Genomic DNA, 16496 nt, shown 5'->3' with positions numbered 1-16496 from the left:
TCCCGAATTTATATAATGATGTCACAATTTAAGTACAGATCTAAACTTTTGCGGTACATTTTTTACAGCAGCAATATTTCTTCTTGTTAAAGGTTTAAATGTTAATGCATTGAGCTATGGATATTTCTGTTTTATAGTCCTGGATATTTCTGTTTTATAGTCCTTTTGTAATGTACTGTTGGTGATGACTGGTATTGTCCAACTTTGTTTTTCAAAGCGATCTGCATGTAATTGGTATGTTTCGTGTGTGGTGCCACTGGATTATTTGCTGAAGGTATGTTGCTATGCATCAGACTGCTATTTGTTAGGTTCTGCTAACAGAATTTTTACACTGCAGTTTTGTTTTATTATATATAAATACGGTTGAAAAATCATTCAGACTATTAGATCAAATTTGAACTTGATTGGACACCACTGTCTATATATATATATGCTGTTTACAGAACTCTGCCCTTTTACCTTGACAAAGATACTTCTGTATGAAACAAAACAGCGTTTTCTGTACTATTAGAGCGTTCCTTCCAACTGGATATATCCACACACGCTCCATTATACAATCCGGGTTATTCAACAACTAAATATAACATTGTGGACAGAGATACATGCTGTTTTTAGAACTGAAATTTGACATGAACTATAATAGACTATTAGAAAGGAGTTCAGCATTTTTATTTGTGAAGTTTTAAGCAGTTACATTGTTTGTTTTTACTGTGTATGTACTATGTACACAATCTGAGAATATTCCTTACATATAAGATAGTGATTATTATCAAGTGTTTGAAGATAACGTTCAACTTAAATTACTTTCTACATGCTGATTTCCTCTTAGTTTAATGAGAGTGCAAATTTGACATACAACTATGTTTTGGATTGTATTTTTTCATCACTTCATGTATTTTAAGCTGCCTACATCCGAGCTACTCAAATGGTTTTTGTGGCCCCTAGATATCTCTCTCCCCATTTGAACAATGTTAATATCTATCTTCGTTAATATCTATCTTATATAGTAAAAAGGAAATATTCTGTAAATAAAGTAGAATATGAAAGAAAAAATAGTTACCCATACCCTTGCACCTTTCTGCTGCTCTTGATAAGAAGAGGTTGAGGACAATGGAATGGTGAGGTCCACATTAATATTACATTCTATGGTAAGCCAGGATGAAAATGTGCTTTGGTATTTCCAATCTGCTGGTTTAGCTGTACTCTTAAAGAAAAGACCAAAAACAATACATATTTATTATGCATTAATTAAAAATGTAACTAGTACATTTGTTAAAAAAAGGTTCTGTAAACCACAACTGTAACAAAAATGGCATCCAGTTATTAAATGCTTTCTTGTTTCACTGGGCATTCAATGTTACTACAACTAGTACATTCTACAATATAATAGCTAGAATCTGATTGGTTGCTGTGGCAACATGTCTACTTTTCAAACCAGCCGGAAACTCGCAGCTTGATTAATTTAATCCTTAGTCTCAATTTTACCAAATTTGTAAACTAAATCAAGGTCTAAAAATCTAGAGGTAGTACTAAATGTAAACAATAGATCCCAATCATTCTTTTTAAGTTGCATTATAAATTCCTCAACCTCCTCAACAGTGTCATCCCAGATAAATCTTATATCAATAATTAAACATTGATAACATTTAATTTTAACTTGTATTTCTGATGAATTATAAATATGAAGATCCTCCTAACCTCCCATAAATATATTAGCATAGCTATGGGCATATTTTGACCCCATAACTCTGCCATACAGCTGTAAATAAAATTGCTGTTCAAATAAAAATAATTATGAGTGAGGATGTAATAAATCCCCTACAATAAGAACTCTCTCCTCCATCATGCCAAATTGACATCTTTAACTAATAAATCATTAACAGTGCTAAATGCTCTTATCACGAGCGATGGAGGTATAAAATGCCTGAATGTCGATGGCAACCCAGCTCAGACCATCCTGCCACTTGAAATCATCATGTAGCTGTGAAACTGAAGTCGAGTCTCTCAAATAGGACCTTAATTCCAAAACATTCCAAAACATATGGTTGTAAATTTAGATCTATAAAATGCGATAAATTTGCACTTAATGAATCAATGCCTAGGCGGAGATTCTAACGTCTTATGGACTTTCTGCATATGGTAAAAAACTGGAATTATGGGGTATAAATTATAGATAACAAATTCAGTACTTGATATTGGGTCGTTCCATGAAAATCATCACAAAAAAAGTAACTTTTTAACACTACCTTGTCAGATTTTCGTGAAATTTGATAGGATGGTAGACGACAGGATTGCAAACATGACAAAAATTTACATTTATGCTTGCAAGGTCAACTAAAACGAAGGTATTTCATTGATTGTGATATTTTCAAACTTTTTTACTTCTGTTCACAAAGGCTTCCCACAAATGAAACTTATATCAAAGAGAGATTATATTTAACTGCATAACATACTTTATGAACAAAAAAATTAAAGATACACTTTTTTTTTTAGATATCTATGGTCACAGGTCATATCATGTGACCTTGAAATGTAGAAGTCAATATTTAAATATAAAACTATTTTTTATGAAAACGAAGCTTCAAAACAAGACCAACATGAAAGTTCTACCACAATTAGAAGCAAAGTTATGATTCATTTTAGTTGACCTTGCAAGCATAAATTTTACATTTTTTTGTCATGTTTATGGATGTTGCGACTCTGTTGTATGACCACTGTGCATCAGTGAGGGCTAAAATTTTACATATGAAAGTTACTTTATTTCGTCTATTATCCTACCAAATGTCATAAAAAATCTGAGATGGTCGGGTTGGAAGCTGTGATGATTTGGTATGGGAAACCCTATTACTTTATCAATCAACGACTTGCTTAACAAAATATACAATTCTTTCTTATATATAAGGCTAGGATCATGAATCAATTCTTTTTGTGTACATAAGTACATTACTAAGAATCCTAATGGCTTCACTTAAACTGGCCCTACCTTAAACTACAACTCCACCCCTTTATTACAATTGAGGTATCCTTACTAAAATGCTGCAATACCTGTCTTTGGTCAAAAAATATATCAATGTGGCTCCCCCTTGATCCAACCAGATAAAATTTAGAAGGGAGTCTTGAATTGTGGTTACATATCCATTCTCAGCAGCCAATTTGGGAATGGGTTTTTAAAAAAATGCCTCTGCAGTGTCAATGATCTGATAAACCTATTCAAAGGTATAAAAAGTTAAATGTATTAACTGGACAACCAGAGGCAAACCCTTCCCTAATACGCTGTTATGCTGTGTGTAAGTTTCTTAGTGGTTAAGTTAAAGGCTCCTGAAGGTTCTTTTGGAAAATTTCATGGAATTCTTCTTTTTTATACAAATAAACCCTGTTTAATTTATCAATTGTACGCAGTTTATATTTGAGAATTTTATATTATATGGTACCTGGCAAAATTACACTATGAACACTTTGTTTCTTAATCGTTAGCTAAAGAAACAAATGGGTGCACTACCATCTACCCCCGGAACCATCTCCGGGGATAGATGTCCAGTAGTGCACGGCAGCCGAGAGATCACACAAGTCCAAGGTTTTGGTATAACTGGCCTCAGACAATTTTAATAAGCAGAAAACTAAAAGAAAAAGTTCAAAATAAACACCTTGCCTGTCCAGCAGTAACTAAAGCCATAGAAGAAAACAGTTCCCTCAGGTAAGGTTTTCTTACAACAAATATCAGGCATTCTCTTATAGAGACTCTGCAGTCCCTTCCTCAAGGCAGAGCAACAAGGATGTCCAGCCTGAGCTTTTTAACACCCTTCCACAGGTGCAAGTGCTAATAAGCCTATACTTAAGCTGGAGGCCCAAAAGACCCAAAATGGGACAAAATCCATACCCAGGAACCCTTTACCAGCTTTTTTTTTTTTTACCAAAAACCATAAGCAGGACATTTAAATGCAAACAAACATTTTTCTGGGGTTTTAGAACATATAGGTCATAAAACTGGGACAAACATACTTGCTCAAAAACACTATTCCAGTGTTTTTGTCACACATCCCCCTCCCCTGTTCAACTGTGCTTTAATATGGCAGTTTGGACAGGTAGCTCTGAAAATATATCCCTATTTATTTTGAGGAACACGTTAGCCTTGTTCTTTTGAGCAGTTGACAGTGCATTCTGACACTTCTACTTCTGGAACTAAAGACAGTGGGGTTACTGGTGGGCCACATTCAGCTGACAGTGCTAACCTATCCATCCAGGGTTTTATTATGTTAACATGGTAAATTTGTTCAGGATTTCTTTTCCCCGGCTGGTGCACTTAACCTCATTCACTTTCTCCCTTATCTCAAATGGATCCTGCCATCTACCCAAAAACTTAAGCTCTCATTGTTGATCCGGATCATGCTCACCTGTCTCTGGTCTTTAAAAGACTGACTCTCCCAGCAGCCTGGGTCAGTTCATCAAATGTCTCTGTTGCTTCCTTGGTGTAACTACTGTGTTCTTGACAGACTTCCTGGTATTGACTCCTGCTTGTTACTCTGTTTTGTACATCCTCTTATGACCCAGACCCGGTTTCGTTTTGACTTCGCTCCTGCTTTCTTCCTAGTATCATTGTGGAACTTCTGGTTTCTGACCCTCCTTTTGTCTGAGTGTCTGGTGAGTCCTCATGCCTCCTGGTTAACCTGGACATTCATGCTACCTGTGCCTACAGACTATCACTACCACCTAATATCCAGCTTTCAAGCTTCCCTGGACTTCTGTGCTACCTATGCATGCAGACTATTGCTACTACCTGGTAAGCCAGTCTCTCTAGTGCCTGCACTTCACCTGTAATATCTGCAATCCACTGTATAACTTGGATAACCTGAGTCTCCAACTTCTCTGCTTTATCTGGAAAAACAATACATTCAGTATTTCCTATACCTGGGTATCCTGTTTTCTCTGTTTCTATGGACTTGAGTTATTTGCTTTATCATTTACTGCATCTAAGTTTTACCTGTATGACCTGTGTTGAAAGTAAACCACTTGGTTCCATTTCACATACATACACCCACTGTTGAGCTTGTTGTCACTGTTACATGTGCTCCTTGACAATGGGCACCACAGTAGCAATCCTATCCTGCAGCTGAGACACGTGTTCAAAAACAATTTTATAAGCAGTTGGTTGCCCTTCCAACGTCTATCATCTAGAAATCCTCTGTGGTGTCTCCCATACAACAGATCAAATCGAGAGTACCCTGTAGAGTATTCAGGAACTTCTCTAAGGGGCAGTAATACATATGGCAATAAATAATCCCAGTTTTTCCCATCTGTGAAGAAACCGGGTGTATCTGGCCCAATGCTACCCACTTCACGCTGGCTGGCCACCCACGGGTGCCTTCCTATGCCAGGGAAGTCTACCCAATACCTTCCAGGATTTGTATGGTCACTCAGGCAAAATGCAGTTATAAAAACACAACAGTATATTTATTGTCATACAAACAACACTAGAATCTTATGTACACACAGTAAATAAATGCCAGGCAGGTTTCCCACATTATCTGTCCCTTACCCCATTAGCTTAAGGACTTATAGTCACCTGGCTGTCCAGACTTCACGACCCATGGATCTCTCTCAGCTGCATATATAGACTCTAGTAGCAAACGACAACACAAAACAAGATCTTGCACGCTTCATGAATGAAATCCCAGAATGAACACCCTCCCCCCTTGGAGTCGCTCCTTATATCTCAGGTCTAATTTCCACAGTCTTTCTCCTCCCTATGCAACCCCCTGGGTCTATTCTTCTAAACTATTGGTCAGTGCTGGACTAGGGGGGTTGGAGAGGGGAGTGAAGATGAGCTGTCCTTCCAGAGAACCTCCCCTAGAAGGCCTGTCTGTACTAGCCTGCTGTGAACAATGGACACTAATTAGTTTTCCTACTCCAGCACAGGGCAACCTGATCCCTACCCATAATCCTCCTGGCTTCACTTTAAAGACAATGAATAGCAATCTTACTGCAAGTCATCAATATACAATATACATATATACACTGAACTACAATGTCCCCTTAGCCACATGTAATTGGACAATGCAGTTATAGTCTGGTGAGCTGGGTAACAAAAGCATGGGCTATAAAAAGTACATGCGATAATCCACATTATGTGAGAAATGAGAATGCTCACAGGGTTATCACACTGATTTCGTCACACCATCTTTAGCTACAACCTTCTTTAGTATGCTTTTTTTTTTTTATGAAATAAGTTTTTATTGGGTTTAGAAAACATAGACAGGTTATGCATGCAAATCAAACACAATGGCATGGTAGGCTATTGACAATGAAAGACTGACATCATGGCGCCAGGCCACAACATGCTTGAAGACCCTGAAAAGGGATGCGCCAAACCATACATATATAGCTGTTGAGCACCTCCAGACATGAAGCACGCATACAAAGACAAAGGGAAAAAGGGGGGAAAGGGTAATCATTGGGGGGGGGGGCAGCAAAAATCCTCATTAAAGACCTAAGTTTAAGGTTCCTTTAACCCAGCAGAATGCAAATCAGCCCAACCCAACACATACCTGTTTGTCCCGCCCTACCAGGCAAGTGTTTGGATGTCAAATAGGACCCGCACCAATCAGTTTGTCAAATATAAGATCGGGGACTCTGGAGAATCTAAGAGATCTAACCATGGGCACCAAATGGCATAATATGTTTTGAAAGAGTCTGTGGATGAAAGGTGCATCTCATCCATGATCCTGTAGAGTTCCAATCTATTCGACCAATCCCGAATACTCGGAGGCGTAGTTGCTCTCCATTTCACTGGGATTACTGCCTTAGCCGCTGAGATTAAATATTTTAAGAGAGATTTTTTAAAGCGTGATATAGGCATGTCAACTTTATTTAATAACCAGAACACTGGAGTGTTGGGTATATTTTGACCTAGCAGCTTCCGCGTGATGTTCACCACCTGAGACCAGAATGTTTGCAGCGTCGGGCAATCCCACCAAATATGCAAAAGAGAACCAGGTCCCTGGTTACATCTCCAACATGTGTCGGGCACCCCGTGGAAAACTCTCGCCAAGTAGGTCGGGCATCTGTACCACCTGGTAAGTACCTTATAGTGGGTCTCCAGAATTGAAACACTAGGAGAGCATGCATGAGATGCTTGGTAGATTTTGGACCAGTCAGTATCTTGTAACTCTACTCCTAGATCTCTCTCCCATTCTATCATGAATTTCGGAGGGGACACAAATAGATGCTCCACCAAAAGCTTATATATAATTGAGAGGGAATGCGGAGGACTAGTTAACCTGCAGCACAGGGATTCAAAAACCGTTAAGTTCCTAGAAGTGTGTTGTCTTGGAAGCCCCAACGATAGGAGATGTTTAATCTGCAGGTATCTCCAGATCTCTATATTAGGCAGATTCCATTTGGATTGAATCTCTGCAAATGGTAGGACGCCCTCAGCACCCACCAACTGGCCGACACGATGTATCCCCGCTTGAGCCCATTGTTTGAAAGCTGTCGGAGCAGTTCCAGGGGGGAACTTTGGATTATTGAATAATGGGGTTAGTGGGGAGATTGGGGAGGAAATACATGTAAGGATTCTAAGCTTAGACCATTTCACTAATGTGGGGCCTATGGTAGGATGGGCAATCTTAGGAACACTGGAGAGCCAGAGCAGTGTGGCAGCAGGGGAATCCAGAGAGAATGACTCAATTTCAACCCACTGTTTCAGCTCAGCCCTACTAGACATCTCCATTATTCTGACCAGTATCGCTGCGTTGTAGTAAGAGGAGAAGTGCGGAAGTTGTAGGCCTCCTAGATGTCTGCGTCTAAATAATATCTCATGCTTAAATCTGGGACGTCTCCCACACCATACAAAGTCACGCACCATTCGCTGAATACCCTGGAACCATGAGTCTGGGACGTGGATCGGTAAAGTTTGAATGAGATATAGGAGACGGGGAAGGACATTCATTTTGATTATGTTGACCCGACCCATCCAAGTAAAGTTCTTACTCTGCCACTCCCTCATATCCGCCCTGAGCCTGCCCAGAAGTGGCTTAAAATTGAGGTCATAAAGGCATGAGAGGTCACTAGCAAGTATCACCCCTAGATATTTTAATTGGGAGGGGTGCCAAATGAAAGGGAAGGCCAGTTTTAGTCCCTCCACCACTGAGGCCGGGGTCTTGATATTCAAAGCTACGGATTTACTATAGTTAATTTTAAAATTAGATAGGACGCCAAACTTTTGAAATTCTTTGACCAGATTAGGTAAAGAGACAATTGGATTGGTAATAATGGCTAAAAGATCATCTGCAAATAACGCAAGTTTGTGTTCCTTCTCACCAACCTGCAGACCTGAGATATTTGGGTTGGCCCTGATAGCTCTCGCCAAAGCCTCCATGCACAACACAAAAATAAGTGGTGAGAGAGGGCACCCCTGCCTAGTGCCATTACTCATTACCACTGACTCTGACAAGTCTCCATTAATCTTGATCCGAGCCGTAGGACGTCGGTAGAGTGCCAGAATTCTGTGCAGACCCATTGGGCCCAGGCCCAGGTGTTCAAGGACCCCTCTCATAAAAGGCCAACTCACGCGATCAAAAGCCTTCTCTGCATCAGTGGACAAAAGCATTGACGCTGTTGCTGAACGGGAAGCCAGATGAATCAGATCTATCACCTTGGTGGTGTTGTCCCGTGCCTCCCGACCCGGGACAAAACCAACCTGATCCGAATGAACTATCTTAGGGAGTAACACTTTTAGTCTATTTGCAATCAGTTTTGCATATAACTTAATATCCACGTTAAGCAGAGAAATTGGCCTATAGCTCGCGCATTGAGAGGGGTCCTTCCCCTCCTTAGGAATCACCGTTATGTGAGCTTCCAAGCTCTGAGGGGAGAAAGGAATCTCCCTGGAGATTGCGTTGAAGGCCGACACCATCAGGGGTATCAACTTGTCTTTGAATGTCTTATAGTAAGCGATGGTGAAGCCATCAGGGCCCGGACTCTTACCCGAAGGTGTAGATTTAATTGCCTCCCTCAACTCCCCCTCAGTAAAGGGCTGTTCTAGCATATCTCTGTCCAAGTTTGAGAGAGTGGGAAAACCCACCTCCTTCAAATATGCCGAGATCTGAGCTGAATGATTGTCATCAGAGCCATTAACCTGAGTCTCAAGGTTATACAGTTTGGTATAATAAGTGTGAAAAGCATCAGCTATTTCCGAGGTTAACTTACAATCTCGTTCTCTACCATCCTTGATCAGGGCGATATAAGCCTTAGCTCGTTCTTTACGCAAGGCCCTCGCTAGCATGGTACCCGGCCTATTACCCCACATAAAGAAGCGGTGACGGCACCTACGGAAATCTAATTTAACTTTATCATATAACAACTTATTTAGCGCTGCCCGTGTCTCAGTCAGCTTATTCAGCAGGTCACTAGTTGCATTGGATTTATGTGTTGTCTCCAAGTCTTTAATCTGCTGTAATAATTGATCCCGCCGAGCTATGTTCTCTTTCTTAACGCGGGATCCTAGCTCGATAAGTTTCCCTCTCATGACACACTTATGTGCCTCCCAAATGGTAGTTTTGGAGACGTCAGGGGTATCATTGTCCGTGAAATACTCGTCTAGTGCTACCGCCAATTGGTCTCTATATGAGGTAGTTTGCAGGAGAAGCTCGTTAAGGCGCCAGGTGCATTTTTTGGAAATGTGTTGTGAAAGTCGGATAGTTAATGATATGGGTGCATGGTCAGACCAAGTTATTTGGCCAATGGATGTTGTAATGAGATAGGGGAGAGACCTGTGTGAAAGGAACAGGTAGTCAATTCGTGAGTAAACATTATGTGGGTGGGAGAAGAAAGAATAGTCTCTCTCCCCAGGGTGCTGAAGGCGCCATGTGTCGACCAGTTGGTGTTCGTGAAGTGTACGTCTGACCTTACAATGTTGGGCTCTACGTATTGTCGACCGGCCACTAGAGGTGTCAAGTTCTGGTTGCAGTGTCCAATTAAGATCCCCTCCTACAATCAGAGTTCCCTCTGCGAGCTCCGCAACCTTTTCGAGAACCTGTGATATAAACAGTGGTTGACCTTGATTAGGCATATATATATTGACAAAGGTATACATTGCTTCAAATAGGCGACATTTAATCAGGAGTGCTCTCCCTTCAACAAGGCGGAATTTGTGAATATCTGTGAAAGGGAGCTTTTTAGAAAACAAAATAGCAACACCCAGTGTCTTACCCCCACTATTATTACTAAAGTATGAGCTAGTATAGAAGTTATCTGAAAACCGGGGAGCCAATCCTTGCTTAAAATGTGTTTCTTGGATGAAGACTACGTCGGCTCTCAGGTTTCTCATTTCCTTTAGTGCCCGCGATCTTTTCTCAGGGAGGTTAAGCCCCTTGGCGTTTATTGAGACCACTTTAAGCTGAGCTGTCATGACGGATATGGAAAGATCGAAAAGTCACCTCTGATATCATATAGACAAATTAATTGTATCGTCAGTTGTAGGGATGCTAAGTTCTTAAGCTTAGTGGGTAATGAAAGGATTGTATAGATTGATACTGGTGGGATATCTGGGGAAGGAAAGCTACATGAGGGAAAGGACACAAAAAACACATACAAATCACATGACAAACACAGACATAACAAGTAGCAAACAATTAAACCGCTCCAGAGAAACGAGAGAGGAAGAGCCAATCCCATCTCTCAGGCTTTTTGTGCGGTGTGGGGAGAAAAGGGGGGGTTAGCAACAGTGACTAACAGAAACATCTTATAAGTATGGCAAACGTTATAAAAGCATTCAATACAGTATCCGTAACAATAGTAATAATAGTAACTAGAGCACAACAAGTCTTGTTGTTAATATTAGAGCCTCTACTAGGAATATAACAAGAACTCTGGCACGCCAACAGCAATGCTTGGGAAACAAAGATTTTTCTCTTAATACAGATCCTGGCGTGCATCTAACAATAACTATTTAAATGTTCGTCTTCAAGCAGAGGAAAATAACAGGGAGAGATACGGCAATTATGGAGGACTATTACTCCATCCTCTCAGTTACCCTCAGGAAACCAGGGAAGGTACATCAGAATAGAAAAGACCGATGGAGAAAGCTAGTTAAGTTAAAGCAGCTCATGCCATGGCCAGATGGGGGAACTAGCTGGGACCAAGGTTTCCTGATTACAAAGGACACAGGTGAATAAACGACTCAGCTCAGGGCACCAGATTATGAGACCAAGGCCTCTGGAAGGTCTCGCCGTCTTCTCCTAGCGCTTCCATGGCCCTCCACCGTTTGCCAAGAATCTGTACTCGTCGGATGCAGTCGGGCAAAATGCTGTTGCCAATCCGGAAGCGGCATCACCTGTATACCCAGTTGTGAGCAGAATGGGCTAATATCTTGAGGCGATCTCAGAAACTCAGTCTTTCCATTGACAGACACTTGCAGATTAAAGGGGAATCCCCATCGGTATTTAATGTTCTTGGCGCGTAATGCATCAGTTAAAGGTTTGATCATACGACGCATCTGGAGAGTGCTCCATGAGAGATCTTGAAAGATTTGAAGCCTGTTACCATCATATTCTATGCCGTCTAGTTTTCTTGACTTTTGAAGAATTGCCTCCTTCTGCGTATAATAGTGTAGGCGGCAAATTACATCTCTTGGCCGCTCAGTTGGGGAGCCCCTTGGTCTCAAGGCCCTATGAGCCCTATCAAATTGGATATTTGTGGTGAGATCCTGTTCCAGAATCCCATTGAAAACTTTAGTGAGGAAGGCAATGAGATCTTGCGTAGCTATGTCCTCAGGGATTCCACGGATACGCAGATTGTTCCTGCGACCCCTATTATCCAAATCATCAACTCTACTCTGTAGTAGTAAAAAATCTTGGGCCTGCTGAGAAACCGTGTCGCGGAGACTATCGTGTCGTGCAACAGATTCTTCTTTGAAATCTTCTAACGCAGAGATTCTAGATGTAAGACGGGTTAGTTCAGCTTGTAAAGTGGCGACCTCCTTCTTGACCGCGTCTTTAAGGCTGGATTCCAATAACTCAAAGTCTCGCTTAGAAGGAAGCTCAGCCTTTGTTGGTAGTGACTTGATTAATTGCAGGATCACCCCAATTTCCTGGTTGGTACTCCCAGGGCACTCGGCAGAGGAGGCTTCAGTGGAAGTGGCCATTTCTGCAGCCTTAGAGCCTTCAGGAGAAGAGGGAGGACTACTATCTTGTTCCAATGGAGCAGCTGCAGAGTGTAAATATTGTCGTAGATCTTGACGCCTTGGAGTATCTGCAGGTTTCCCGTGTATCCGCTTGGACTGGGCTTTCTTATCTTTGCCCATTAGATGGTCGCACCACAGACACCAAGTAGAAAACGGAGTTAGAAAAGTTAAACGTATACTTGCTGTAATTCGATGTTCTGCTTTGTCACATGTCACTTCCCCCCAGTGGATGGATTACTTAGCCATCTAGCTAAGCCGCAATACAGTATAGTTGCCCTTTGTAGATAGGTGGAGCACTGTCATCAGGTACATGGTTGAGCCCCAGCTTCATCAAACCACGCTGTTATGTGTAATTTTTCAACGCGTTATGTATAATCAGGTGGGCCACGCTGTACTTTCAAATCTGTCAGCCTGAGATGTTATATAACATGTTTGAAGCAATACGGCTGTGGGGAGATTTTGTGAGATTTTGTGAGGTACAATCACACTGCCTGTACTCTATTTTTTTTTTTTTTTTTTTTAAGATTCACCACTGGGTGGCAGCAGAGATAAGCTTGTATGTATCAGGACCACAACACTGAAAAGACTGCTTTCGATCACGATCAGCAACCGACCCAAATAGGTTGCAGCTTATTAAAACTGCAGAGTGGGAGGGGCATATATTTGCTTAGCCCTTATCACATAGATGCCAATTTCTGCGCTAAGTTAGGGGATATGAGTTACCGGGTCACCGCTGCACTTCAGGAACAGGCGCCCCCCAGCGGCAGAACAGCCTGAAGGGCCTCACCGGACCAGGGCTCCCGGGCAGCTTTGGAATTCCAGGGAACTCCGGCCAGAAGTGCCGGAGGAAGGTAACTTCCGGTTTCACCGCCGGAGAAATTCACCTCTGAGAAGGCTTCCACTAGACGCTCCAGCCTGACCCGCCGTGCAGAGAGGACCCACCGCTACAGACACATGTGAGTCTCGGGAAACAGTGGCACGGGAAAGTCGGTAGCTCCGTCCCTCTTCCTTTCTTTCTTTCGGGGGGCAGTTCCCCACGGATCCACTGGTCCTCTCAGCCGCCGTTTTAGCCAATACCGCCCACAGTGATCTATTTTGAACCCGCCGCGTTCACCTCCAGCAATTCGGCAATTCGGGGCCTCAGGCAGCTCCTATGCCCTGACCTAGTAGGCCCCAATCCGCCAACTATGCTGCGCGGTCTCCTCAGGCACCATACAATTACTGCAGGGCAACAGGACGGGCCCCTCGATGTATGCGTAGCTCGGGGAGCATGTAAGGGGCACAAGCCCACCGATGAAGGCAGATTTATTTCTCTTTGGTGAGGAGCACACAGAGGATGCGACCAGCTAGAATGGCTGCCAAGCCACGCCCCCTTTAGTATGCTTTTTAAGGTTTTCCTCAACCTTTCTACCAGCCCATCAGTCTGGGTATGGTAAACAGATGTCCTGAGGTGAGCGACCTTAAACAACTTGCACATTTCCTTATTAAATTCTAGACATAAAGGGGGTACCTTGGTCATTCAGGATTTCTTTAGATATTCCCACTCTGATCGACATGCACTAGCTCTCTATTTTTCATCTTGGTTGAGATATTGCACAAAAGGATGGCTTCGAGATACCTGCCAGCATAATCCATTACCACTAGGACTGATGCCCCAGAGCAGACTTTAACAAGGGCCCAACAAGATCCATGGTTACCCTTTCAAATGGGACCTCTATAATAGGCAAGGGTACTAGCAAAGAGTCCTGGGGATTATGGATGGAGAGAAAGGTGCAGGCATTAGGCCCATTATCCGGTTCTTAGTTACCAGTGATTTCGCTGGTAATCAGGAGATGCGCTTGAGTGGTGCTAGTAAAAGGCTGCAAAGCAGCTCAGTCAGTCTCTTACTGCCTGGGAACAGTGGCTGCAGAGTCTCTGTTAGAGAAAGCCTGATATCTGCCTGTAAATTAATGTGCCAAAACGTCTTTTTGTTTTGTCTTAGTTTGTTAGTCAGAAATAACCAGCGTATAGTTAGAGCCAGACGGTAAGGTGTTTTTTTTGAAGTTTTCTTTTGTTTTCTTACTAAATATAAGTATTTGGCTACACCTGTTAATTATTGAATTGAGGTGTTTCAAATCAGACCTGTTGCCAGAGGTGTATAAAATCAAGCACCTAGCCATGCAGTCTCCATTTGCAAACATTTATGATACAAAATGGGTCATTGTGAATAGCTCAGTGACTTCAAGTGTAGTACTGTGATAGGATACCCCTTTGCAATCAGAAGGTTCTTGAAATTTTATCCCTGCTAGATATTCCATGGTCAACTGTAAGTGATATTATTAGAAGGTGGAAGTGTTTTTAGGAACAACAGCAACTCAGCCACGAAGCGGAAGATCATGTAAAATCACAGAGCAGGGTCAATGACTGCTAGGGTGCATGGTGCGTAAAAGTAACCAACATTCTGCTGACTCCATAGCTAAAGAGTTCCAAACTTCCACTGGCATTAATCTAAGCACAAAAACTGTGCGGCGGGAGATTAATGGAATGGGTTTCCATAACCGAGCAGCTGCGTGCAAGTCTCACAGCACCAAGATCAATGCCAAGCGTAGGATGGAGTGGTGTAAAGCACACTGACACTGGACTGTGGAGCAGTGAAAAGGTGTTCTGTGGAGTGATGAATCAAGCTTCTCTGTTTGGCAGTAAGATGGGCGAGTCTGGGTTTGGCGGATGCAGGGAGAACATTACCTGCCTGACTGCATTATGCCAACTGTGAAGTTTGGTGTAGGAGGGATAATGGTATGGGGCTGGTTTTCAGGGTTTGGGCTAGGCCCTTATCTCCAGTGAAGGGCAATCTTTATGCTTCAGCATACTAAGTCATTTTGGACAATGCTATGGCTACAAATTTGTGGCAGCAGTTTGGGGAAGGCCCTTTTCTACTTCAGCATGACTGTGCCCCATTGCACAAAGCAAGGACTAAAAAGATACAAAGACATGGTTTGATGAGTTTGATGTGGAAGAACTATATATATATATATATATATATATATATATATATATATATATATATATATATATAAATATATATATATATATAAATATATATATATTTATATATATATTCACACACACACACACATATATATATATATAATGTTTCACATATTGCAATATATGTTAAACTGGCCAACGAGAAGACTTTGACGTGACTTGTTCAGCATGACACATATTTCAATATGTGGAACATTCCCTTTTTTTTAAAAAATAGAACAGTGGTTGGTATACAGAGTATCCCTGTTATATAACACACACACACACACACACACACACACACACACACACACACTATAAATTCAACCATGAGTTACTGACACTAAGGGATAAATTTATCAAGCTGCAATTTGAAAAAGTGAAAATGTTGCCTAGCAACCAATCAGCTTCTAGTTGTCATTTTGTAGAAAGTACCAAATTAATGATGGCAAGAATCTGATTGATTGCTATAGGCAACATCTCCACTTTCTCAGACCTGCATCTTGATAAATTTACCACTAAGAGTAGGAAATCACGACACTGTATGCAGAGAATTTGTTCCCAACAGAGAACAGTGCCTTCCACTCTAGTGTTGCACAGACTTTTCAGCACACCCTTAACCCATAAGTCTTGGAGGTTCTCTACTCTGTGCATATAACGTTACTCACCGCTCTGGCTGCACAAGCTGTACTCTACGATAAAGGAGATCTGATGCAGCGGAGCTTGCCTGTGTGTCCACAAGATAATTTAGAAAATAGGATTTTTTATACTCACGATAAATCCTTTTCTCTGATTCCATCTGGGGGACACTGCTACCACGGGGTTGTAGATGGGGAGTGTGGGAGTTGGCACTTAACTAGTTAACTTGTTACATGTAATCTGCTGACAAACCCCTCCCCACTGCAACCCCCCTGTAGCGCCTCAGTGTAATTCTAAAGCCCCAAGATACGGGAGAAAAAACAATCAAAGACCAAACAACAGAAGAGCAGAAGGAGGGAACGCAGTGTCCCCCAGATGGAATCAGAGAAAAGGATTTATCGTGAGTATAAAAAAATCCTAATTTCTCTTTCATCCTTCCGGGGGACACTGTTACCATGGGAACTTACAAAAACAGCCCCCCAAGGGAGAGACCGCTCTGACTGCCCGGCCTGTAAAACACTACGGCGAAAGCTAGCGTCAGAAGAAGCAAAAACATTGAACTGGCAGAATTTGGTAAATGTCTGCACCGAGGACCAGTTGGCTGCCCGGCATAGCTGTTACACCGAGACTCCATTCCACGCGGCCCAAGAAGCTCCCACTGTCCGGATGGAAT

The 16496-nt window shown here is 42.0% G+C and overlaps 1 protein-coding gene across 1 annotated transcript in view; it reads right to left on the bottom strand.

Annotated features, from left to right (window-relative positions):
• Positions 1 to 16496, bottom strand: part of ODR4 (odr-4 GPCR localization factor homolog) — a 90782-nt gene that overhangs the window by 28711 nt on the left and 45575 nt on the right. Inside the window, exon 7 of the mRNA XM_075182678.1 lies at positions 1067 to 1204. Coding sequence (XP_075038779.1) covers positions 1067 to 1204 — 138 coding nt within the window. The remainder of the gene's footprint in view (positions 1 to 1066; positions 1205 to 16496) is intronic.

This window comes from Mixophyes fleayi, chromosome 8, assembly GCF_038048845.1.
Source record: "Mixophyes fleayi isolate aMixFle1 chromosome 8, aMixFle1.hap1, whole genome shotgun sequence".
Lineage (NCBI taxonomy): Eukaryota > Metazoa > Chordata > Amphibia > Anura > Limnodynastidae > Mixophyes > Mixophyes fleayi.
This window is presented reverse-complemented; position numbering and strand designations above follow the sequence as displayed.